We start from the raw sequence: 26,914 nt of genomic DNA, 5'->3' as shown, positions 1-26,914 counted from the left end.
TTAACTGGACGGTCTCTCCCCAACAGAAAACAGTTGGTTCTATAGCCTTTGCTGCAGCCATACTTACATTTTTATCCTCAACTTTTCTACCTTTTATTCCTATAGTGAGTCTGAATAGCTGCATAGAGACCGTTTCTTTTTTCTTCATGTTTAAGGCTGTTGAGACATTTCATCTACTACTCTGATACAGTGTGGATGAACTTCCCTAAACTACCTATTATGTCTGTATACATTTGTGTCCCTATGCGAACTACAGTTTGCTTTAAATTCACTTTATAAACAAATGGAAGTTTCGAAAAACCAAGCTTAGACCAACTGGACCGCCCCTGTAGAACCTTGAAACCGTAACATGATAGCAGAGGATACCCAAAGACACTGAGTTTCCAAAGTGCAAAAGAATCAACAAAAAGTCATACTGTCACTTAAAGAACGTCCCACGCTTCAATTTAAAATCCGGGTCTTGGGACGCCTGTGTGGTTCAGTCAGTTGAGCATCTGCCTTCAGCTCAGGTCACATCCCAGGGTCTTGGGAGAGGGTCCCACATCGGGCTCCTTGCTTGGCGGGAGGCCTGCTTTTCCCTCTCCCTGCTCTCCCCGCTTGTGCTCGCTTGTGCTCTCTCTCTCTCTTACAAATAAATAAAATATTCGAAAAAAATTAAAAAATAAAATTTGGGCTTTAAGGTGTACTTGGCTGGCTCAGTCAGTAGAATTTTTGACTCTTTATCTCAGGATTTTAAGCTACAGCCCCATGTTCGGTGTAGAGTTCACTTAAAAACAAAATATAAATTTATTTATAAATAAAATAAAATTTGCTCTTTTCATTATTTGTGAAAAAAACAAAACCCACTTAGGGAAGTGGACTGCGTAAGACTACAAGCCAAGAATTTTAACCAACTGAGCCACCCAGGCGCCCTTAACTACATCAATTTTCAAACTAGCATTACATTCACAACTCCACTCTAAAACACAAGGCTATTTTTAACCAAGTCTGAACTCCGAATCAAATCAGTTCAGCGGGATTAACTAATCACACTTAAATTCTACCTCCCTACTTAGAGCTAATGGGATCCAAAAGGCTGCCTTTATCTTTTCTACTACTCCTTGAGATGTCGCAGAACACAGATACTGAAAAAGCAGAGAGAGGCATGTAAAGCCCAACATGAGTGTTAACTCCTCAGATAAAGACAGGGATGCAGGCTAGGAATGAAGGATACCTTTCTACCTTTTATATACTCAGAATCTCCTACTCCTCAATACAAAACATATGCTGGTCACTCCACTGTATTATATTTTATATACATGTAACCACAACCACTGTAGGTTATTTAATCAAAGGTCAGTGGCATTCATCCTCAACATTTTAAAATAATATTTTATTTATTCATTTGACAGAGAGAGAGCATGCACAAGCTGTGGGAGAAGAGAAGAGCACCTGAGCAGGGAGCCCAATGCAGGGCTCAATCCCACATGACTTAAGCCGAAGGCATACTTAACCGACTAGGCCACCTAGGCATACCACACAACATTGTTTTGTTTTGTTTTTAAAACAGTGTAGTACTTTGTCTTTTTTGTGAGGTGACTATAAATTTAACAATTTGATTCACAACAAAATATGGTTTATGAAAGATTTAAAGAGTACTAGCGGCCAAGTTTAATTTTGTATAAAAGCTCTTGATAAAACTCACCGTAAAAATTCATTAACAAAGACTTACAGGGTATGTATTATGCACTCAGCCCTACTACTGAAGGGATACACTTCACGGGCAAAACTTATTCTTTAAAAACAAGGCCTGAAATTTTCTCTGAAAATCATGGGTGTGTAGGCAAAAATCACTGACATAAAAGAACTTATTCAAACCAGAGTCCACTGTGTGGTCTGTATTTCAGCACTAAGGCAACACTGGAGGGGTACACTCTGCCAAGAAACAACATGGCTTTAATCAACACAGCAGCCTAGAAGGGAAAAAATAGTGTCTTCCTCCACCAGAAAGACTACAGGACTTGCTCTAAGAAAGGTGGCCTATTTCGAATGCAGCATGAGTAAAACACTCCCTCCCCAAAGCTTCTAGGTTTGTTAACCAGCCAAGAGAAACCAGTCTTTCCAAAACAAACCCCAAAGATCTTTTTCTGAGTTCAACATATGCTGAACTGTGCAACTGACTGGGATAAAATAACTGTTTGATGAGAAGTTATTAATCCTAAATTTCACACTGAAAAGAAAGCAATCATCAGCAGATACCACAGGCATGAATGTACAGATGAAATACTCAGAAAGAAGCTAAAGAAAGAGTGTCATCAGCATCTTAGAAAACAGAAATTCAGTGAAAACTGATTGGTTAAAATTAATTCAGTTATTACTTTCATAACCCAAAACAGCTAACTATTTGAAATCCATTTTCCCTAACAACTAAGATAAACAGGTAGACTTCTTGCAAGCACGTTTACCTTTAGGAATCTTTGGATTCAGGGCAACCCTGTCAGGACCCTTCTCACTCTTGAGAGCTTTTTCTGTATCTTCACTTAATAAACTTCATCACTTTACTCACAAAATAACAAACAAACAAAAGGTAATCTTTGGATTCAGAAACCTGTGTCCAGAGTCGTTTACCAATAATAAGGCATATGCAACCTTCATGGTTTAGGAAGACTAGATTAGGAATAACTGGGAAATCCAAAATACTTACTGGAAAAGTAATCCAAACCAATGTTCTCATGGGCCAGTAGTGTCAACCCTGTATATGCAGGGCAACAACACATCTTTACTATTGTGACTTTCGTTCTGAATAAACTATTGAGAGATGCTGGAGAAAAGAAACTGCCCTCCAGTTTTAGACTCAGTATTTCTTTAGAAAAATACTCACCAGAAGCCTTTTTGTGACAAGAAATAGCCTCTTCGTATTTCCCTGCAGCTAATAAACGATCTGCTCGTCTGCTCTGTTGATGAGCCTAGAAGACAAACATTCCAAAATTCCTCTGAATTATAAAAAAGACTTGACTTAAAAAAATTTTTTTTGACAAGATAAATGATACCCTTTTTTGCCATATAGCAAACCACTACGGCTATATCGGTGAGAAATCTAGTGGATAGCTCCTTGAGCTGAAACGACTGGCAACTTTTCTCAACTCTACCCATAAACCATTAACTTTCACACCAGGCACTTAATTCCTTCAGTGACTCACATTTTTCCACTCTTCAGAGATTAATGAAGAGTTCAATCACAGATTGTTATCTAAAATGTATATTTACTTGATTTTTAACAACCTCCTTTCAAAACAAAAATCATCTTGCAGATCTTCCACTAGTTTGTATCATTCAACAACTATAATCAGGAAACTACTTACAGAAAAGTCAAGCTTCTCTTTTATCAACTCATTCTTCCCTTCCAACATTACAGTGTCTATTTGGTTTTTTCTTTTTAATTTTTTATTATTTTTAATTTTTTATAAACATATATTTTTATCCCCAGGGGTACAGGTCTGTGAATCGCCAGGTTTACATACTTCACAGCACTCACCATAGCACATACCCTCCCCAATGTCCATAACCCCACCCCCCTCTCCCAACCCCCCTCCCCCCAGCAACCCTCAGTTTGTTTTGTGAGATTAAGAGTCACTTATGGTTTGTCTCCCTCCCAATCCCATCTTGTTTCATTTATTCTTCTCCTACCCCCTTAACCCCCCCAAGTTGCATCTCCACTTCCTCATAACAGGGAGATCGTATGATAGTTGTCTTTCTCCTATTGACTTATTTCGCTAAGCATGATACCCTCTAGTTCCATCCACGTTGTCGCAAATGGCAAGATTTCATTTCTTTTGATGGCTGCATAGTATTCCATTGTGTATATGTACCACATCTTCTTTATCCATTCATCTGTTGATGGACATCTAGGTTCTTTCCATCAGTGACTATTTGTTTTTAAGATAAAAATTTGTACACTGTACAGCTGAAGAATTAACTATACAAATATTTAATATTACAGTGATTTCCTTCTCAAGAACCACTGACCAAAACAACAAAGATAAACTCAGAACTCCTGAAAGCAAATGACTAAAGGAAATGTAAAGGAAAATGGATTAGTAAGTAGTCATTGGCCTCTTTGAATCTGTGCTACACTTTAACAATTCCTACAAATGGGTGCCTGGGTGGTTCAGTTGCTTAAGTGTCTGCCTTCACTTCAGATAATGATTCCAGAGTCCTGGGATGAGTCCCACATGGGGCTCCCTGCTCCCTGGGAGGCCTACTTCTCCCTCTGCCTCTCTCTCTGTTAAAAAAAAAAAAAAGAAGAATTCCTGCAACTTTCTGACATAAGGAGGCCTAGCAGACTCCCAAGGGCCATATATCTTACCTAAGGTTATACATTAGCAGGCAAGAAGACAGACAGAAATGATCAATGCAATTCTTCTAACTACTGTAGTTTTCCTCACATTAACACACAAATGATTTACCAAAGCTTATTGGGAAAAAAAAGTGAAAAGCACTCTACAACACATTCACAGCAGCATTAACCAGAATAGTCAAAAGGTGGAATCAACCCAAATGTACATCAATAGATCAATGGAGGAACAAAATGTGGCATCCATGCACGTGTGTGTACACATACATACACACACACACACAGGAACTCGTATTCAGCCTTGCAAAGGAAGTAAATTCTGACACATGCTACAACATGGATGACACATGCTACAACGAGGACATTACGCTAATAATAAAATATAAAATAAGCAGTTACAAAAAGACAAATACTGTATGATCCCATTTATATGAGTATCTAATGCTGTCTAACTCATAAAAACAAAGTGAAATGGTTGCTGAGGGTGGCAGAAGAGAAAACTGAGCAGTTGTTGAAGGTGTAGAGTTTCAGTTTTGCAAGGTGAAAAGTTCTGGAGACCTGCACAACAAGTGAATATACTTGCTACTATACTTTGTACTTAAAAAATGATAGAGTAAAAAATGATAAAGAGAGTAAATTGTATGCTATGTGTACTTAACCACAATTTAAAAAAAAAAAATTTGTTCAACTTCATTTCTTTAGTAATCTCTATACCCAATGTGGGGCTTGAACTCACAACTCCGAGATCAACAACCACATGCTCTTCCAACAGAGCCAGTCAGGTGCCCCTTTACCTCAATGTTTTAAGAAGACAAAAAGCAAATCTGTTCTGTCAGGTGTAAAGTGATTTATCTTGAATGCTTTTCAAAAACTGTGCCACAGGGGCGCCTGGGTGGCTCGGTTGTTAAGCATCTGCCTTCCGCTCAGGTCATGATCCCGGAGTCCTGGGATCAAGCCCCGAATCGGGCTCCCTGCTCAGCGGCAAGCCTGCTTCCCCCTCTCCCACTCCCTCTGCTTGTGTTGCTTCTCTCACTGTCTCTCTCTCTTTCTCTGTCAAATAAATAAATAAATAAAATCTTTTTAAAAAATAAAATTTAAAAAAAACTGTGCCACAGATGCCTCATAAAAATACTTCAGAGAATTTGGTTTTGCAACTGAGATTAGAAATATTCTGGGCATGTTTGCAAATCATGCTCAATGTAAAACAGAGGTGGAAAACAAAAGTAGAAAACAGCACTCAGCAATGTTTGCTGTCTACATTTTCCCTTCTATTTTTGTAAGGAAGACCCAGCAACACTCTTTAAAAGCACGATCATACATTTCAACTGTTTCAGAGACTTTTTATTCCTCAAATAATAATAAAACTTTCCTCCTAACTCTCAATTTATTCCTGAAAATAATAAAAAGTAAAGGAAATGGCTAAGGGCTTAAAATACTTTCAGCTGAGCAAAAAAAAAAAAAAAAAGTGTTCTGAACCAGGAGTATTTTATAGTACCCAGAAGTGGTACACATCTTTTGGGAAAAGAATCTACATGAAGAAAGCTAAGTTATAATCAACACAATTTCTCTAAGTAATGTGCTCTGATAATACAGTTAAAGCAAGTGGCACAAGGCTCTCACTAAGTCTAGGCAGTAAGTGAAAAACAAAGAAAGGGGTCCATCTGTAGGTGCCTTAATCTTTCTGAGCTTTGCAAGAAGCCATATGTAAGAGACAAACCTTCTCTGAAATTTCAAAGTACCTCCTAACTACGCATGGCAAGTGCAGATCCACCCCTACCATCAACCCAGGGCTCTGGGCTCAAGTCTTGGCTTTACCACTAACTAGTTAAATTACGTCATCCTTCAGGCTCTGTGAAGTGACAGACGTGGAACAGACTGGTGCTTCAAGTTTTAATGGAATACAAATGACCTGGGGATCTGGTTAAAACACAGACTAATTCCACTGGTCTAGAGCAGATGTGGGTGAAGCACAGCTGGCTCCTGGACACATGAGAGAAGCAGGGATGAGACGCTCTAGGTCACCTCACTCAGACACTATGTCTCTATGATCCGTGTCTCTGATGACATTAAATCACTTTCTATTTTGTACTATACTTACGAAGCTTCCTAATTCAACTTCAAGCTCCAAAGTAACAGAATAAATTGCTTCTTGAACACCAAAGAAACAAAAAGTCCTCAAGTGGTGAAAACAGGATCTCTTACCCCTCCTACATTCTCTAAAACCTCCCCATGTAAAGTCCAATCTCTGATCACTCTGCCAATTCAGGAGTTACAGCTCACTTAAAAATACACACCCAGGGCACCTAGGTGGCTCAGTGAATTAAGCCTCTGCCTTCAGCTCAGGTCATGATCTCCAGGTCCTGGGATCAAGCCCCACATCAGGCTCTCTGCTCAAAAGGAAGTCTGCTTTCCTCCTCCCCCCACCCTCCCACCCCACCCCCGCCTCTCTCTGCCTGCCTCTGCCTATTCGTGATCTCTCTCTGTCAAATAAATAAAATCTTTAAATAAATAAATAAAACACACACCTACTCTAGGTTATTTGACACCACAGCAATCAAATTCCCTATTAACAACAACAACAAAAAAATACAGCTCCTACTAAGTTCTTGTTAGACACCTAGCAAGCCCAGACTCTGTACAGAATGTGACTGCCTAGGTTCAAATCTCAGCCTGAACAATTACTAGACACATGAAATTCACTTTCTTAACTTTCTGCCTGAGTTTTCCCATCTCTAAAATGAGAGTATTGTTAAAATTAAACTAGTTAAAAGACCACAGAACCCTTGGTGGTACTTGCCATCAAGTTCACAATGTAGTTGGGAGAGACTAAACTGATTTTTTTTTTTAAGTGAAAATATTACAGGAAATTTATTTTGGTAATACTTCTTATTTTTAGGGGCGCCTGGGTGGCTCAGTGGGTTAAAGCCTCTGCCATTGGCTCAGGTCATGATCTCAGGGTCCTGGGATCAAGCCGGCAGGGAGCCTGCTTCCTTCTCTCTCTCTCTCTGCCTGCCTCTCTGTCTACTTGTGATCTCTGTATGTCAAATAAATAAATAAAATCTTTAAAAAAAAACTTATTTTTATTTATCATTATTATTATTATTGATACTTTCTTTTTTGTTTAAGTAGGATCCATCATGGGGCTTGAACTCATGACCCTGAGATCAACAGTCAGATGCTTAACCAACTAAGCCACCCGGGCACCCCAATACTTCTTATTTTTAAAACAATTTTTAAAGATCCCTTCAATTTAAAATTGATCTCTTTATTTTTTTTTAAAGATTTTATTTATTTATTTGACAGAGATCACAAGTAGGCAGAGAGGGAGGAGGAAGCAGACTCCCTGCTAAGCAGACAGGCCATTGCAGGGTTTGATCCCAGGACCGAGGATCCCAGGGATTATGACCTGAGCCAAAGGCAGAGGCTTTAACTCACTGAGCCACCCAGGTGCCCCTAAAATTGATCTCTTTAAATACTCTTCTTGGGGCGCCTGGGTGGCTCAGTGGGTTAAGGCCTCTGCCTTCAGCTCAGGTCATGATCTCAGGGTCCTGGGATCGAGCCCCGCATTGGGCTCTCTGCTCTGCGAGGAGCCTGCTTCCCTCTCTCTCTGCCTGCCTCTCTGCCTACTTGTGATCTCTCTCTCTGTCGAATAAATAAATAAATAAATCTTTTTAAAAAATAAATAAATAAATAAATAAATACTCTTCTTGGCAGAATCACAGCTATTAAACATACTAAGTCTATAAATAAAGTTTCTCTGGTAATTCAAAATAAAATAGGAACAAGAAGCAACTGAAATGGAGATTATTTGTTGAGAGATTCTAAAAGTAGTCTGGGCAGTAATAGATTTTAATTCTGATAACTTGGGGGGTTTTTGCCAAGTATTTCAAGATGCACTGATTTACGGAAAAGGCTTTAACACAATATTTCATATTCATTAAGAAAGGATAAAAGACACTCCAGGTCTTTATGAGTGGATTCACTAGTAATTCAAAAACTGTTTAAGCCAAGAATGCATCTATTTTGGCTACTGAACAAAACAAATTTAAACTTAAAATTTATTTATCTTTTTCTGAAAGTATCAATACTGGCCAGGAAACTATTAGGCAGAAAAGGCAATATAACATAACACTGTTCAAGAGCTTCAACTCCGTTAACCCATTTTCATCTCCCTTGCTGGTAAATAAATGAGCTCAATTTTTTGTCTGTTTTAACCCTCCGGATTTCTTATAAGTGTATAAATCTTTCATAAAAATCAGTGTTTTCCAAAACAACAAAACAGAAATAGACACAAACACAGAGAACTGGTGGTTGTCAGAGGGAAGAGGGGTGGGTTGATGAACCAAATAGGTGTAAGGGATTAAGAGATACAAACTTATAAAATAAGTAATGGATAACTAGACTTGTGAGGATCAATTTGCAATGCTTAAAATATCAAACCAGTATGGTGTATACATGAAACTAATACACTGTGTGCCAATTATAACTCAATAAAAAAGAAGAAGAAAAAAAATATATAAATAAAGTAACAGAGATGAAAAGTGCAGCACAGGGAATATAGTCAGTAACACTTTAATAACATATGGTAACTTTGGTGAGCACTGAGTAATATACAGAACTATTAAATCACTACATTGTACACCTGAAACTAATATATAACACTATGTCAACTATACTTCAAAATAAAAATCAGTGTTTTCTGTCCTAATTATCTTTTTCATTCTAATACGTCACAGTTAACTAATCATTAGTAGCTGCTTCCCATAGGCTATTTTCTTTTTTAATTCAAGTATAGTTGACATATAACATTATACTAGTTTCAGATGTACATGACTTGATATTTGTGTATACTGCAAAATGATCACAAGTCTATTTAACATCATACACCTTACATTATTACAAAAAAACTTTTTTTTTTAAGAGGTAGGCAGCTGAGGGAGAGAGAATCTTTTTTTTTTTTAAAGATTTTATTTATTTATTTTACAGAGAGAGATCACAAGTAGGCAGAGAGGCAGGCAGAGAGAGAGAGAGAGAGAGAGAGAGGAGGAAGCAGGCTCTCCGCTGAGCAGAGAGCCCAATGCCGGACTCGATCCCAGGACCCTGAGATCATGACCTGAGCCGAAGGCAGCGGCCCAACCCACTGAGCCACCCAGGCGCCCCGGGAGAGAGAATCTTAAGCAGGGTCAACATGGGGCTTAATCTCATGACCCTGAGATCATGATCTGAGGCAAAATCAATAGTCACTTAACCAACTGAGCCATCCAGATGCCCCAAAACTTTTTTCTTCAGATGAAGATTTTTAAGATATATTATCTTTGCAACTTTCAAATACACAAACAGTATTATCAGCAACAGTCACCATGCTATACATTCTATCCTAGGACTTATTTATAACCACAAGTTTGTACCTTCTGACCTCCTCCATCTATTCTGACCACCCCTCACCATCACCACCTAAGGCAACTACCAATCTGCTCTGTGAACTTGTTTTTTGTTTTGGGGTTTTTGGTTTTTTTTTTTTTTTTGCCTTTTAAGTTCCTTACGTAAGTAAAATCACACATCTGTCTTTCTCTTACTTCATATCACAAAATGTCCTCTATGTCCATTCATTTTGCCATAAATGAGAAGATTTCATCGTGTGTGTGTGTGTGTACGTGTGTGTGTGTGTGTGTGTGTATGTGTCTGAATAATATCCTACTGTATAAATACCACATCTTTATCCATTCATCCAGCAAGGGAAACTTAGGTTGTTTCCATATCTTGGCTATTTTAACTAATGCTTTAAAGAACATAGGGTCCATATAACTTTTCAAGTTAGTGTTTTCATTTTCTTCAAACACTCAGAAGTGGTTTTTTTTTAAGGAACTTCCACACTGTTTTCCATAGTGGCTGCTCCAATTTGCATTCCCACCAATAGTGCACTATTGGTGGGAATGCAAATCGGTTCTCTTCTCTTTACATCCTAGCCAACAACTGTCATTTCTAGCCTTTTTTATATTGGCCGTTCTAATATGGGTGAAATGGTATCTCACTATGGTTTTGATGTGCATCTATCTCCCTGATATCAGTGATGTTAAGTATCTTTTCCTGTACCAATTGGCCATCTGCATGTCTCCTATGGAAAAATGTCTATTTGGAGCATTTGGGTGGCTCAGTCAGTTAAGTGTGTGCCTTCAGCTCAGGTCATGATCCCAGGGTCCTGGGATTGAGTCCCAAGTTGGACTCCCTGCTCAGCACGGTGTCCTGCTTTTCTGTTTGTTGCCTCCTCTACTCATGCTCTTTTTCTAATAAATAAATAAAATCTTTTAAAAAAGGAATAATGTCTACTCAGATCCTCAGCCCATTTCTTAATTGGATGTTTGATTTTCTGCTATTGAGTTATATGAATTCTTAATATATTTTAGGCATTAACACCTTATCAGATGTATAATTTGCAAATATTTTCTCCCACTTATTTTGTCAATGGTTTCCTTTGCTGTGCAGCTTATTAGTTTGATATAGTCCCACAGAATTCTATTTTTTTGATATTCTTTGTTGATTCAGACGATTAGTTTACAAAAGACTGCCACTTCCATCTTGGTAGCACTTTCTCTCCCATGCTCACTTTAATGAAGCCAAGAGTACTGTTGTGAACTGCCCTATGGAAAGGCTCACATGGAAAAAAGTAAAGGTAGTCTGCCAACAGCCAGCAAGGAACTATATCCAAAACTGATCACAGAGCCTTCAAGGAATTAAATCCTACCATCCACCATGTGAGTGAGCTTAGAAGTAGCTCCTGCCCCAGTGGAACCTTCAAATAGAACTGCAACCCCAGATGATACCTTGACATCAGTCTTGAGACCCTGTAGCAAAGGACCCACCTAAGCCATGCCCTTATTCCTGCCTCACAGAAATTGTAAGAAAACAAATGTGTGTTATTTTAAGCTCCTAAATCTTGGAATACTTTGTTGTATAACTCATATACTAATATATAGCATCTTCATCTTTCATTGTAAGCTGCCTCAAACTCTATTAGAAGTACTTTTTTTTTTTTTTAATGTAAACTCTGCACCCAATGTGGGGCTTCAACTCACAACCTGAGATCAAGAATCACATGCTCTACTGATTGAGCCGACCAAGCACCCCTAGAAACCGATGTTTAAATAGGGAAAGCAGTGACTAGCCAATCCTCATGAGGTTGTGATACTGTCACTGAGTACTGGATATTAGACTTCATGATACTACAATCTCATACTAAAGTACTTTCTGGCATTTAGGCTTACAATAAACTGATGTAATTTTGTTGAGAACCTCTTGAATTCTCATGGAGATTTAGATTTATAACCCAGCTGTAAGGCAGTAGATAGCATCGGCTTACCACCAGCTGTAGACAATTACAAAGCTGGCTACAATATATAAAAACAACAGTTTACAGACACTGAACAAAAAAGTTAACAGAAGGCCACATTTTCAAGAAAAGGATAAGCACAACGTGAGACCTACATTCACCTGGCTTGCTTCCTGAGGTGCAGAAATATAGTGCAGAAAATAAAACCCAAGCAGAAGGCAGTATCTAACTGGGAAGGTGGAATGAGGACTAGAGTCAAAAGACTGGAATTTGAGGAGGGTCCAGGATTGGAGGGAACTACAGTGAAGAAGACAACCTAAAAACAGGTATTAAAAAAATCCTTTCAGGTCCTTAGCCAATGCCTAAGCTGCATATGCACAAGGTATAACTCCAGGAGACCAAGCGGACGCTGCACAGACATTTCAGAAGCCACACAGTGTTGGGGAGACATGTTGCTGTTTAGGCTGGACAGACTACAGTAACCTTGGTGAACACCAGGGTTTTCAGTTCTGTCAGCCCTATGGACTAAGGATCCCACTCTAGGCATTATGGGTAAAACTAAAATAGGTCCACCCTAATAAAGCCTAAAAACCAAGTTTAGACTAGATCATGGTGATCTGCCAGTATTTTAACTGCCAACCAGCATGAAATACTCTTTAGAGGAAGACTCCTATTTCAGTCTCGACAACACATCATCCACAAAGCATGACATACAATAAACTTACTAAGAATGTGAAGCAGGAAAAAGTGACTGGTAATAAAGAGACAGACAACGGAAATAGACCCAGAGATAGCCCATATGCTGGAATTAATATTGAGGAACTTAAAGTAACTATGCTTCAGATATTAAAGAAAATACGGAATGAGGATGTAACAGATGAAAAGAAAACTGAAGACATGGGACAAAAGTTGTAACAACTGGGACCTTGTCCTCTTCACTGCTGAATCCTTGAGGTCCAGGAGACAGTTATTTCTCAGAGTTGTTGGTTAGCTGGATAAGGGAATGAATGCTAAGTTGCACAGAAGGATAGGAGACTGGTAAATGCTGACAAACATTACTGTATTTCAGAAAAATATCAGAATAAAACTCTGCATCAAAATCTAAAAATAACTATACATATGTATATACATATATACAAAAAAAGAATTGGTCCTTGGTGCACTTCATTCACTATTTCATCCAACAACCAATCTCCCGGGCATTTTAACCAGAAATGTTCCTATTCTGTCTTCAATACAAATGAAAGTCCAATACTACAAAACGTTCTAAAACATTTATAAGAAGTAAAAGAGCTCCAGATTTAGTAACGTCTTACTGTGTGTCCTGTACAAATTCCTCCCTTGCTGAATCCTTGTTAGAAACAGCTAACGCTTCACAAATAACTTCACACATAACTCCGTCTATGAACTGCTCTTCTTCCTAGGTAATCAACAGGATTCTTATGAAGTTGCCATGATCTTACATTACGTTGTCCTCTGGACACATAAAGAATCTCTTCCACTAGATTTTCAAGCTTAGGAACAGAGAGTCTGTCAAGAAAGTTTTTAAGTGGGGACTCCTGGGTGGCTCAGTTGGTTGGACGACTGCCTTCGGCTCAGGTCATGATTCCACAGTCCCGGGATCAAGTCCCGCATCGGGCTCCCAGCTCCATGGGGCGTCTGCTTCTCTCTCTGACCTTCTCCTCACTCATGCTCTCTCTCACTGTCTCTCTCTCAAATAAATAAATAAAATCTTTAAAAAAATAAAAAATTTAAAAAAAGTTTTAAGTGGTTTTAACTAATGTGATATTCAGGAATTAATCTTTAATATAAGTCTGTGGAGAGAAGTAAAGCAGTCAAGCCTGAAGAGGCAGAGGGAAAATCTGATTAACTTTGAGCCTCAGGTCCCCCAAGTTCTTAGACCCACCTACATTGTAGCCCTGGCCCTCCTGCACCTTTCTTTTGATTCCAATACATTATCCCTTTCAATAAATTATCGCTTTTGGCATTCGCTAATCTTTTTTTTTTTTTTAAGAATTTATTTATTTATTTGACAGAGAAAGAGAGATCACAAGTAGGCAGAGAGGCAGGCAGAGAGAGGAGGAAGCAGGCTCCCCACTGAGCAGAGAGCCCGATGTGGGGCTCGATCCCAAGACCCTGAGATCATGACCCGAGCCGAAGGCAGAGGCTTAACCCACTGAACCGCCCATGTGCCCCAGCATTCGCTAACCTTAAGTGACTTTCATCACCTGCAACCAGTGAAAATCCTAACTACAACTAAATTATTTAGTGACTGCCCCCACCAAGAAGTACTTCCTACTTCACATACTGCTTTAAAAATACAGACTCAATATTGTCTTTTTCCCCAAAGGAAAAGAGTTTTACTTTCTATTACTTTTCATGTATTTCTTTCTGTGTCCTTGGGGAAAGCTGTACATAAAGATGACAGGAAGAGAACACCATAACAAACACAATACAGAAAAGGTAGAGGAAAATGTAATGTCCTTCTGAACCTGGTGGCAGGGTCTTCAATAGAGAGCAAAGGAGAAGCCACATTCACTCTCCTCCCTTCCCCAATTAATTCACTGTAAGTCTCCCACAGAAAAGTAGTACCTAACAGTAAAGTAAGTACTGAACTGACCCATCAAAGTAACGTAATGTAACTATACTTAAGATAACTGCTCAAGTGTTAGAGAAGTCCAAGACCTGTTTTTTATTTTAACTCTAATGATCAATTTCTCCCACATGCAGCTCTGCTGCATCTTTTTTGCTACCTCATTTCCAGTGTAGCTCACTTTTCTTCAGAACTGCCACTATCTGCTGTGAAGACAAACTGTAGGATACAATCCACCAGTAAGTTGTGAAATCAATTTAGTGGGGCAAAACCAGCATTTAAAAAATCTAGCAGTAAATATTAAATATTTAAGCTCTAATAGGAAATATTAGAGCTTTAAAAACCTAATATGAAGTATTACACAGTAACAGCAAACGTTAGTTTTTTAAAAATATTGCAATAGTAAATATTAGAGTTTTGTTTTGAGTGAAATTTATGAAAGCCCCTGTATTTCCCACAATTTCAAGAGGCATATGCATAATGTGGCAGCTCTGCAGTAATACAGACATATGTATATGTGTCCTGGTCATTACATAAAAATCTCACTGCAGATCACAGTCAAAACAAATGAGCGGCACCCAGGGCGCTCAGTGGGTTAAGCCTCTGCCTTCAGCTCAGGTCATGGTCTCAGGGTCCTGGGATGGAGCTCGGCATCGGGCTCTCTGCTCAGCAGGGGCCTGCTTTCCCTGCTCTCTCTGCCTGCCTCTGCCTACTTGTGATCTCTCTCTCTGTCAAATAAATAAATAAAATCTTAAAAAAATAAAAATAAAAAAAAAACAAATGGGCAAACACTGATCTAATACTAAGATCACTATTTTAATGAGAATCTTGCTTTCAAATCGCACTATCACCATTTACTCCGCGTTTCAGTATCTTCATCTGTAAAATGGCGAAATATACAGCTACTAAGAAGATAAATAATACAGCTGACCCTTGAACAACAGTGGTTCAAATTGCACAGGTCCACTTATACCTGGATTTTTTTTTTCAGTATATACAGTGTAGTATTGTAAAGTACATTCCTTATGATTTTTTTTCTCTAGTTTATTGTAAGAAAATGGTACATAATATATATACAAAATATGTGCTAATCAACTGTTTATGTTATTGGTTAAGACTTCCAGTCAACAGTAGGCTAGGAGTAGTTAAGTCTTTAGGGAGTTGGGAAAACTGGACAGCAACATGCAAAAGAATGAAACTGGACCACTTCCTTATACCATACACAAAAATAAATTCAAAATGGATGGAAGACCTAAATGTGACATAAAAAACTATCAAAATCCTAGAGGAGAACCCCTTTGACAATAGTCATAGCAACTTCTTACTAGACCCATCTCCAGAGGCAAGGGAAACAAAAGCAAATATGAACTACTGGGAGTTCAAGGAAACAATCAACAAAACTAAAAGGCAACCTTCAGAATGGGAGAAGATATCTGCAAATGATCTCAGGAAGGGTTAGTCCAAAATCTATAAAGAACTTATCAAAATCAACACCCCAAAAACAAATAACCCAGTTAAGAAGTACGCAGAAGATAGGATTAGACATTTTTCCAAAGAAGACATCCAGATGGCCAGCAGACACATGAAAAGATGCTCATCATCACTCATTATCAGGGAAATACAAATCAATACCACAATGAGACATCACCTCACACCTGTCAGAATGGTTAAAATTAACAAGTCAGGAAACAAGTTACTGGTGAGAATGAGGAGAAAGGGGAATCCTCTTACACTATTGGTAGGAATGCAAACTGGTGCAGCCACTCTGGAAAACAGTATGGAGGTTCCACAAAAAGTTAAAAATAAAACTACCCTATGACCCAGCAATTGCACTACAAGGAATTTAGGGTACAAAATTTAGGATTCAAAAACAGTGATTCAAAGGAACACGTGCATCCCAATATTTATAGCAACGTTATCACAACAGCCAAATTATGGAGAGAGCCCAAATCAACCAGTGAATGCATAGAGAAGATGTGGTACATATTTACAATGGAATATTAGTCATCAAAAAGAATGAAATCTTGCCACTTGGAATGACGTGGATGGAACTAGAGAGTATCATGCTAAATGAAGTCAGAGACAAATATATGGTTTCACTCATATGTGGAATTTAAGAGAAAAAAAAAAAGATGAACATAAGGGAAAGAAAAAAAAGAGAGGGGGAGGGAGAGAAGCAAACCATAAGAAGATTCTTAACTACAGAAAACAAATAGAGTTGCTAAAGGGTAGGTGGGGCAGGGGGTTTGAACTAAATGGGTGACAAGTATTAAGGGTACTTGTGACTGAACACTGGGTGTTACATGTAAGTGACAAATTACTAAATTCTACTCCTGAAACTAGTATTACACTATATGTTAACTAGAATTTAAATAAGAACTTGAAACACTAAATAAGTTAAGACTATTAGGGTCATGGAAACAAATATTTAAGTTTATGTAAATACTGGTAAAATAATAGAGGCATTTTTAAATTATGTTCTCATTTATTAATAATATTCTTTATGGGGGGAAGGCGCCTGGGTGACTCAGCTGGTTCAACACTGGACTCTTGATTTCAGCTAGGGTCATGATCTCAGGGTCGCCGGACTGAGCCCCACATCAGGCTCTGTGTTCAGCAGAGAGTCTGCTTGAGAGTCTCTCCCCCTCTTCCACTGCCCCTCCCCCACCTCCCCAAATAAAAAAAAAAACTTTTATTTTTTTAAAAAGATTTTATTTATTCATCTGACAGAGATCACAACTAGGCAGTGAGGCAGGGAGAGAGAGAAGGCAGGGGGAAGCAGGCTCCCCACTGAGCAGAGAGCCCCATGGGAGGTCCGATCCCAGGAATCTGGGATCATGACCTGAGCCAAAGGCAGAAGTCTTAACCCACTAAGCCACCCAGGCACCCCATAAATAAACGTTTTAAAAAATTACTTATGATTATTGTTGAAAATATGGAAAACATGGAAAATAATAAAGGAACATACAGAAACTTATGGTTAAGGTAGTACATTCATAAATAAAAATTGATAGTATACTATCATAAAAAAAAGTCTATGGGGAGTCAAAAGTTATACATGGAGTTTTTGACCACACAGGAGGCTGGCACCCCTAATCCCCACATTGTTCAAGGTCAACTATATATGTTAAGTGCCAGATGCCAACCCTAGCACTTAGTAACTTTTGGGTAAGTCTTCGTGCTCTACTACCTTTCCCCAGAGTGCTTCCAGTGAGCCCAACATAGCTGTGAGGATGAACTTTACTTGAAATTTTTTAGGGCAATAAGAAAGTGGTTCAAACAGGCTGTTTTTTACCTTAAACATTTTACTGTCACCATTAAGTAAGATGGGATAATTATAAAGGCTCCTGGTATGTACAAGGCTGTTCTCTGGACCATGATATCTGACTCCTTGTCTTAGATGAGAAATGACCACTCCAGAGGGAAGCTCAGTTACTCAACAAAACATTCTCAGCACTTAAGAGAGCCAAACCCATACAACTGCAGCCACATAGTCACATGGACCCTGTCCTTAAGAGTTTGCAGAGTAGGTAAACAAAGCATGAGCAACAGTCATGTGTAAATTAAGGTCTGACATCACTTCCCAAATAGGCAGTAAACATATCAAAGAACTACAAATTATCTCACACAAGTTTTGATGTTTGCTACCAGCACTCACTATGACAAAATTAAATGGAAAGAAATGCCTAAATATACACTAAGTTAACTTTATAAGCTATATTTTTCTATATTAAAGATTGACAAAAAGAAAAACACTGATGAAACCAAACTTGTTTAGTCCAAAGACTAGTTATTTCTCTGCACCCAACAAGGGATATTGGATTTAGTTTTTCTTTTAACCAATTTCAAAAACCAGAGAACTAGAATACAGTATCTGTATTATATATTAAAATGACTATTTTTGGACCAGTCTCCTGTATTTTAAAATATCTACTGCCAGGAAGTAAGCACATAAGGCCCTTACTGCAAACCTGACATAAGAGAATCCATACTAAAGCAAAAGCACTATATGACATAAAATCCACAGTCCAATATATATAAAGCTCACAATGAATGAAAATGGTGAGTACTGTACATTAATTCAGAACTACTGTTAGAAAAGGTCATGATTATTAAAGTAACTTGTGACCCACAATCCAAGTAATTATTTTATTTCCATCAGTCTAGGCTTATTTTTCTGTAAAACTGGGAAGCAGTTCTTCCTAAATACCAAGGATACTCTGAGGACAAATTATAAACCTAGGTACTGTAATACATCCTTACACAACAAATCTAGTCTATACTATAATGTCATTAGAAAAATCCTTTATAGGGCACCTGGGTGGCTCAGTAGGTTAAGCCTCTGCCTTCGGCTCAGGTCATGATCTCAGGGTCCTTAAATTGAGGCCCACATCAGGCTCCCTGCTCGGCAGAGCGCCTGCTTCCCTCTCTCCCTCTCTCTCTACCTGCCTCTCTGCCTACTTGTGATCTCTGTCAAATAAATAAATAAAATCTTAAAAAAAAAAAAAGAAAAAAGGAAACAGGAAAATCCTATATAAACTACTGGGATTTTCACAGGCACTCATTAAATCATAGCACTGAGAACTATTTCTCACGTTTAGTCAACTGGATACTAAGTTGGTTAGCTGCTGACATAAAAAAAAAAGTGATAATCTTAAAAAAAAAACAAAACCTATCTTTTAAAACTGAGTGACAAATTCAGAGGCCTCTCACTGGCATTTAGCAGTTAAAATGATTCAAATAAATGTTAATCTCTGTTCATCTGTTATCTTCCAACTCAGATCTTTCAAATCTCAAATGGTCTGATACTTGTCCACATAACATCTTACGGCTGGATAATGGAATTATGCTAGCCTGCTCGACAAGGTTCTAGCCAAAATTCTCCTCTATAGAAAGATAATACTACTGTCACCATTTAACTAATTTCTCCTAAACTGGTGATTCTGTTGCTCCATCTTCAACTGTCACCCAGCTCCAGTCTTCTCATAAGCTACCACACACGAGTGGGGCCGCTGGCTGGAGTTATGCTGCAGCCTGTAGCCAAATAAAGTGAAGCAAACTGGAACTGAACCAATGGTCATTTTGCAAGGACACTTGAACTCTGAAGCACTCTGTAAACTGCTGGTTATTTCTAATAATATTCCCGTGAAGTTTGAGTACTGAGCCATCTATTATATTTCACTTGAACTATTCATCACTTTAAATACAGAAAAGTGCAAGATGTATCCCTGGTTTTTAAAAAAAACTCACGAATCTCATCCAATTCCTTTTAAGTGTAAACAACTCTTAACCAATGGGGGCAGGCTCAACTTAAAACTAGGAGGTGTTGGGCGCCTGGGTGGCTCAGTGGGTTAAGCCGCTGCCTTCGGCTCAGGTCATGATCTCGGAGTCCTGGGATCGAGTCCCGCATCGGGCTCTCTGCTCAGCAGGGAGCCTGCTTCCTCCTGTCTCTCTGCCTGCCTCTCTGCCTGCTTGTGATCTCTCTCTGTCAAATAAATAAATAAAATCTTAAAAAAAAAAAAAAAAAAAACAACTAGGAGGTGTTTCTCAGAGCAGCTAACCTGGCACCAGTCACTTGGGAACATCAACTGTAGGTCCTAGAATCTTAGGCTTTTCAAGCGCATCAAGTCCAAGCATTCATTTTACAAATGAGTTTTTATTGAAGATTTTTTTTAATTTGACAGACAGAGATCACAAGTAGGCAGAGAGGCAGGCGGGGCCGCAGGGGTGGGGTGGGGGGGTGGGCGAGAAGCAAAATTCCTGCTGAGCAGAGCCGGTGTGGGGCTCGATCCCAGGACCCCCAGCTCATGACCTGAGCCAAAGGCAGAGGCTTTAACCCACTGAGCCACCCAGGCACCCCATAAACGAGTTTTTAAATTAAGAGCTTATGGTCTGGCTACTGTAATAGCTAACTCTTACACTGTACTAGGTACAAGATGCTGTTCTAAGCCGTTTACACCTCTTTACTCCTTTAATCCTCACAACAAACCAGAAACAGGGTAAGGTCAACTCATTTGCCCAAGGTCAGAGAACTATTAAGCAACAAAAGGCAGAACTGAAATCCAAGCAGTCTAGCTTCAGAATCTATACTCAAACCACCACGCTCGACTGCTTCTCTGTAGAATGGTTTAAACGCAGCCTCGAGCTCTTCCACCACACTAGGGTTCAGAGTTCCAACCTCAGAAACTAACTCTCCATACCTCCCTCTTCCTCCAATGCTACCATCGCCCACCTTCGCAAATGAACTGCAAACGTGTGACTCCAAAAGTTCCCCCTGTCTACAACCTTAAGTAATCTGACTTCGGTATCCAAAATAGGTACCCTCTAGGAAACCAAAAGATGCAGTAGTCAGTCAGAAAAGAACTCGTGTTGCTCGCTGCTGTTTTAATGGGAACATCTGAAATGCCTAAAAACGTAAATAACTAAATAGCCTATGTACGCTTTTTCTGAGAAGCACAAACACTACCGAATTTTCATGATGTTTAAAGTGATGAAACGGAGCTAAAAACAGGGACGGCCCTGTTTTTTTTTCCCCAGCTGTCTCTAACTTACTAGAGAAGAGAGATTCTCAGTTTATGCATCTGAATGTAGGTGAGAAATGCGTGGAGGGAAAAATGGGGGAAAACAGGAGCTATTGCACCAACTCTCCAAAGTAAGGAGGCTCAGGCTTCAGACCCAATGTGTTGGAAGTTAGAGCCAGTGCTACATACCACTGCTGCCCTGCCGGCTTCAGTGCCCCTCCAGGCTGCAGCGAGGTGGTTACGTGGCGCTTGGAGGCATTTCCTCCAGCCTGAAGAGGAGGTGGCTTTCCCCGCTGGTGGAAGCCCCTCGCTCACGGCACTGCGACTGGGAGAGCCCCAGGGCGGCGGGAAGTGGGACGTGATAGCTTCCCGCGATACTGAAGGGGGCAACGTCTGGGGCTGCTTGCGCGGAGGCGCTGGGGGACCACGCCTGCTCTCCTCCCTTTCCCCTCAGGACCAGCCCCGCCGGCCTGGAGGGTCTGCAGCACGCCGGAGACACGACAGCACTCCTGAAGCAAAAGCTCCCGAGCGCGGACACGACCCTCTGTGGGCTACTCACCAGGTTGAGGGGTCCTTCCATTACTTCCATAGACCCCGGGGTAAGCGGCGGCCTGAGGAAGGGGAGCGACGGCGCCGGGGCACATGGAGGGAAACAGTAGTAGAGGGGGCGACGCAGCGGTGGCGACAGCTGCCCCTCTCCGCGCCCCGGGAGACAGCAGTGGGCGCGGAGGGAGCAACAACCGCACCACTTCCTCCTCCGGTGGCGCGCCGCGGGCCCGCCCCCTGCGCTGCGGCCACGCACGCGTCATGGCGTCACACGTGGCTGGTTCAAGGTGGGAGTGGAGAGCGGGGGGAGTGGGTGGGGCTCAGGGAAGGCGGGGCATGGGCGGTCTTTCCTCTCGCGAGAGGCGTATCTTTAGCTTCTTGACGTCTTCTCTGACGTCACGTGGGGGGGTGGACAGCCTTGTTGAAATTTAAATAAGATGGCTGACTTAGCTCTTGGCCTCTCTCATTTTCTTCCGTATGACTTTTCCCCAAATCCTTCTGCTTTGCCACGTCTTCTCTTGCTCTCCCGTTCCCACTTTTATTCTTGCATCTGATTTTTTCACTGGACTAGACTTCCCCCGGAGGGAGACAAAAGAATGATAAAGAGCTCTGCCCTCTAGATGATAGCATACTGATTAAGAAAGTAATAGGTGTAAAGAAGTAATAGAAGTAATAGGTGTTACAAATAGCCAAATAGAATACTTTATTAAGTTAGCAGTTATGTGCTAAACCACTCTGCTAGGAATTCCTTCTGTCAAGGAATTCGCTGACAAAAAATAATTATGATTTATGTCGTAAAGGATACAGATAAGGAGCTGGGAGAGAAGCACCATGAGTTCCACGGTTTCAAGGAAATGAATTTGTTCAAGAGTCATGTGTCTTAAAAGAGACCCCAAGCTTCAGGTGAGGTCGGAGCCCAGGCATACACCTTGATTGCATCCTTGTGAGATCCTGGGCAGAGAACTCATTGAAGTCATGCTCAGACTACCGACCGATGAAAATTGTGAGATAATGAAAGGGTGTTGCTATAAGCCACGCATTTGGGATAATTTGCTATAAGCAAAACAACAACAAAACTATTATAGACCCCTTCTAGGTGAGTAGACAAACTGTAAACATGGGTTGTAAATCCATGTCACTGCACTAGTGAATTTCCAGTGGCTGGCTGTGCAGTGGACAGGTTTAATAAACTTCAGTGACAGCTGGACAAGGAAGGAGAGTATGATGTATTCAAGTACTCACCAGTGTTTGAGAGAAACTTCAGTCAGATCAGTAAAAGAGAGAACATAATGGATGTATACAACCATATCCAAATGGTGACACAGACATTGCATCCACCAGCCCTAGTTTTCTGCCACTTGCTGTCACCCTGTTGGCCCAACAAGCCAAAGGCTATGAAAAGCATGCTGGACAAGGCGATGTCATCAAAGGAAAGGGTCACAGGCCTACAAAGACTTTAGAGCTATCCAAGCTGATTCCTTGAAATTTGGGAAATAGCAGCTGCACCAGAAGTTGCCACTGGCTGTTTTTGACTATTTGTAGCTTTATATCCCTTCAGGTACATGGACAGCATCTTTGCCTTTTGGGAAAAGCTCATGTATCTCCTGAGACCATCATTGTGTTGTATCCAAGCAGGGTGGCAGGTATGTAGGCAATGCCTGTTGTGATTTTCCCTATTTTACCATGTCTGAGATCAGGTGATCTTATAGTCATTGATGCCAGGTGGCAGTTGTGATAAAGTTGCATTGCCATAGAAAAAACCTTTAACCAACTTTCTTTCATTTATGTTTAGGTTTTTATGTATGCACGAGAGTGATATGGGGCAAAAATACATCTAAGTCTGAAGGACCAACCCTATTCACTAATATAAAATAAAAATCTGGGGTGCCTGCGTGGCTCAGTTGTTAAGCATTTTTCTTTGGCTCAAGTCATGATCCCAGGTTCCTGGGATCAAGCCCCATATCAGGCTCCCTGCTCCACAAGAGGCCTGCTTCTCCCTCTCCCCCTCCCCATGCTTGTGTTCCCTCTCTCTCTGTGTCTCTCTCTATCAAATAAATAAATAAAATCTTAAAAAAATAAAATAAAAATTTGAGTGATGAAAACAATGGCTACATTTTAGAGAAAACTAGTGTAAGCTGGCATAGTTGGCCTGTAAGTGGGTAATAACCCTCTTTCCTGTGCTTATTCTGTATAAGGACTCATCTTCCTGCTTCAACTTTTCTTGCCTTGAAAGAAACCACCAAATCCTTCCCTTTTACAAATTCATCATGAACAAAAAGTAACACTTCCTTGAACTGCAGGGGTGCCTGGGTGGCTCAGTCCGTTAAGCGGCCAACTCTTAGTTTAGGTTCAGGTCATGGTCTCCTGGGCTTGGAGTTAAGCCCCAGGTCAGGCTCCAAGCTCAGCAGCGAGTCTGATCCAGGATTCTCTCTCCCTCTCTCTCTGCCCCCACCCCCCACTCTCTCTCACACAAATAAATAAATAAATTTTTAAAGGGGCACCTGGGTGGCTCAGTTGGTAAAAAGCCTCTGCCTTTGGCTCTGGTCATGGTCTCCCAGTCCTGGGATTGAGCCCTGCATAGAGCTACCTGCTCAATGGTGGGGGGCAGGGGGTGGGGGGTGTCCTGCTTCTCCCTCTCCTTGCTCATGCTTTCTCTCTCACTTTCTTGCTCACTCTCAAATAAATAAATAAAATCTTTTTTAAAAAGTAAAAATAAAAGAGGACTGGACTGCCTTTACCTTTAAATGGAGACTATAGTTTTAGTTGTTTTTACGAGTGAGCATGATATTGAGCACAGGGTAAACACTATCTCGCTTCAAGTTGATTCCAGTGCTTCTTGAAGATTTAAGTTTCTTCTTTTTCCTAAAACTTTTCTATCCCCATTTATCAGTAGCAATGGTTTAACTTTGTGTAACACTTTGCAGGGGTCCAAGTACCTACATGAAGGCTTGCTCATTTAATTCCAACAGGCTCAAATTAGTGACTTGCCCAATGTCATAAAATTGGTAAGTAGCTGAACTAGGTTTGAAATCTAGGTCTGTCTGGCCATAAGCCCAGTATTCTTTCCACTATAAGCAGCTAAATATCTACTGGAGTGACAACGAATGTGGTAATAACAGAAATAGACTGTTAGGGTAACCCACTGTAATTACATAGGTTATTTTGGGTTTTCCTAAATTCACAGTCCTGAGTACCAAGAGATTGAAGCTAAAAAGGGAGTTGCTATTGTTAGTGGCTCTATTCTCCTCCGGGGTATTTGCCAAGAACTATTCACAAACCAGACTGGGCAGGAACAGGCCCTGTGAGGGAGGGGGAGGGCAGCCGTGAGGTCACAGGCCCTAACTCCTTGGACTCTGAGCCAAGCTGTCCAGTTGCTTCAGCAGGAGCCAGGGTGAAGAGAGCCAAGTTAGGCAGGAGTCAGGCATTCTATTCAACAAAGTTCAACAGAGGGGAAGCCAAGGAAAGTAGAATTTCAGGGCGGGTTTCTTATCCAGTAAGTTGACACCTGGGAAAAGTCAGTCAAATAAAGGCAGAAAGGCAATGATTCAAGCAACTTTGTATTAGGTTAGTGTTTGTCAAACAAGGGAGCAGAGGAGAGCTCTCCCAAATCCCAGAATGTCCTTGGACCATGTATCTGCTGTTGCATCAGTAGAGCTGCTTCATTTCCATCTAGAAAAAATAACTTCCCTGTTTATTTGTGGTAGGTCTGGCATGAGGGAAACCCTTTCCACATATATATATTTTTTCAGATTTTTGTTTTTCCTTTTAAAGTAAGCTCTACACCCAATGTGGGGCTTGAATTTACAACCCTGAGTTCAAGAGTCATATGCTCTACTGACTGAGCCAGCCAGGCGCACCCCCATATTTTTTTAACAAAACATATTTTTTAACTTTTTTTTTTAACTTCAGAACACTGAGGCATCTCTAATTAAATCCTCTTCAACCATTATAGTTCCCACCCCTGATTACACAGACCTCAAACTTCCAGTTCTACCTCTTGCTCTGACCCTTTGCTGCAAAATGCTGATCCACCTGGACTTTGTTTCAAACAGAGTGGGTCACATATTGGAAAGGGATCACGGGAATCCTGTGATGTTGGAAGATGATAGGGCTTGGTTACTCTTAAGTAAATCTAGATGAGAGGAGAGTTTGAAATGGGATGGTACAGAAGAAATGATTGAAGTCGTAGGGCAGAAGTTTAGAGATTATTCTTCCTCCAGCTTCCTCTCACAAAATATTTTCTGAAGATGTCAAGATTCACCAGGCCATTGTTAATCTGTTTAGTCCCTCTTTGACCATGCTTCCTGCCGCCATTCTACCCGAGGAACATTAGTACCCAACAGCTCTCACTGACAATCCTGGGAAGCCATGTGAGGGCTTCAGGGAAGGAGGGGTCATAGCAAAGTAGCACAGAGAAAACATTCAATTTATTAATTGAATATTTTACCACTCGCTTTCACTGTACTCTTTACTTCTGAGATGGTCTTTTTTATGTCTTTATACTTTCCCCACCCTTCAGGGAACTGGAAGACCCTCTGGGAGTTTCTCTTTTAAACCCTTGTAGGCAAAGGATTCCAAAACAAACAAAAAGTAAAGGGGGGGGGGATGGGGAGGGAGAGAAGAAGTGGGGGAGAAAGAAAGAAAGTGAGAGAAAGAAGAAGAAAAAGCAGGAGGAGGAGGAGGAAGAGGAGAAAAGAAAGAAAGGAGGAAAGAAAGAGAGAGGGGTGCCTGGGTGGCTCAGTGGGTTAAAGCCTCTGTCTTTAGCTCAGTTCATGATCTCAGGGTCCTGGGATCGAGCCCCACATAGAGCCCCACATCAGGCTCTCTGCTCAGCAGGGAGCCTGCTTCCTCCTCGCTCTCTCTCTCTCTCTGCCTACTTGTGATCTGTATTTGTCAAATAAATAAATAAAATTTTAAAAAAAAAGAGGAAGGAAGGGAGGGAGGGAAGGAGGGGAGGAGAGAGGAAGGAAAGGGACATGAGGGAGGAAAGGAGGGAAAGAGAGAAAGAAAAAGAAATATGACAAATATACTTTCTTTCCTGACGTGTTTGCATCATATGCTGTTGACATTCAGTCCAGAAGCAACCGTGGGAAGAATGATGCAACCTCAGATGTGAAGACCTCGGGACTGTGGCCAGAGAATTTTCACAGCATAGATGGAGGCTGGCCAGACTTCAGCCTTGGCCAGACACTTAGGTTTTTCTATGCTGAATTCTCTCTCGCCAGTTCTAAAACCTGCACGTTTCCGATTGACTCTTACCTGGCTTGACTGCCATATTCATCACATTATATTTTTTCTGTTTAGTTTTTGGGAGGAAGGGAGAAAAGTAACTGGGGAAATAAACCAATAGGAGAATTTTTGGTCACAATGTTGAAATAATTTGCAGAACTCTCTTGAATTCTTCAATGATCCCAGAGCAACTACTACTTGATTAAATTGTAATTATTGGCTGTGTTTTATAGAAGTATATTTTATAATTGTATAAACCACTAAAGCCTTTTTTGCATAGGTGTACTTTGTATACTTCATATGAAGAATTTCAAATATATCAAAAATTATAATAGTATAATGAACACCCAAATACCCAAAACCCT

The 26,914-nt window shown here is 40.4% G+C and overlaps 1 protein-coding gene across 2 annotated transcripts in view; it reads right to left on the bottom strand.

Annotated features, from left to right (window-relative positions):
• NRBF2 (nuclear receptor binding factor 2) overlaps nt 1-21,578 on the bottom strand; it is a 36,568-nt gene extending 14,990 nt beyond the window's left edge. Inside the window, exons 1-2 of one of the 2 annotated variants that reach the window (XM_047701582.1) lie at nt 21,334-21,578; nt 2,861-2,945 (exon numbers count right to left, since the gene is read on the bottom strand). In XM_047701582.1, coding sequence (XP_047557538.1) covers nt 2,861-2,945; nt 21,334-21,363 — 115 coding nt within the window. In that variant the 5' untranslated portion in view covers nt 21,364-21,578. The remainder of the gene's footprint in view (nt 1-2,860; nt 2,946-21,333) is intronic. The other variant, XM_047701583.1, reaches the window with a different exon arrangement.
• Between the last annotated feature and the right edge of the window lie 5,336 nt (nt 21,579-26,914).

Source organism: Lutra lutra, chromosome 14, assembly GCF_902655055.1.
Source record: "Lutra lutra chromosome 14, mLutLut1.2, whole genome shotgun sequence".
In the NCBI taxonomy this organism is placed as follows: domain Eukaryota; kingdom Metazoa; phylum Chordata; class Mammalia; order Carnivora; family Mustelidae; genus Lutra; species Lutra lutra.
This window is presented reverse-complemented; position numbering and strand designations above follow the sequence as displayed.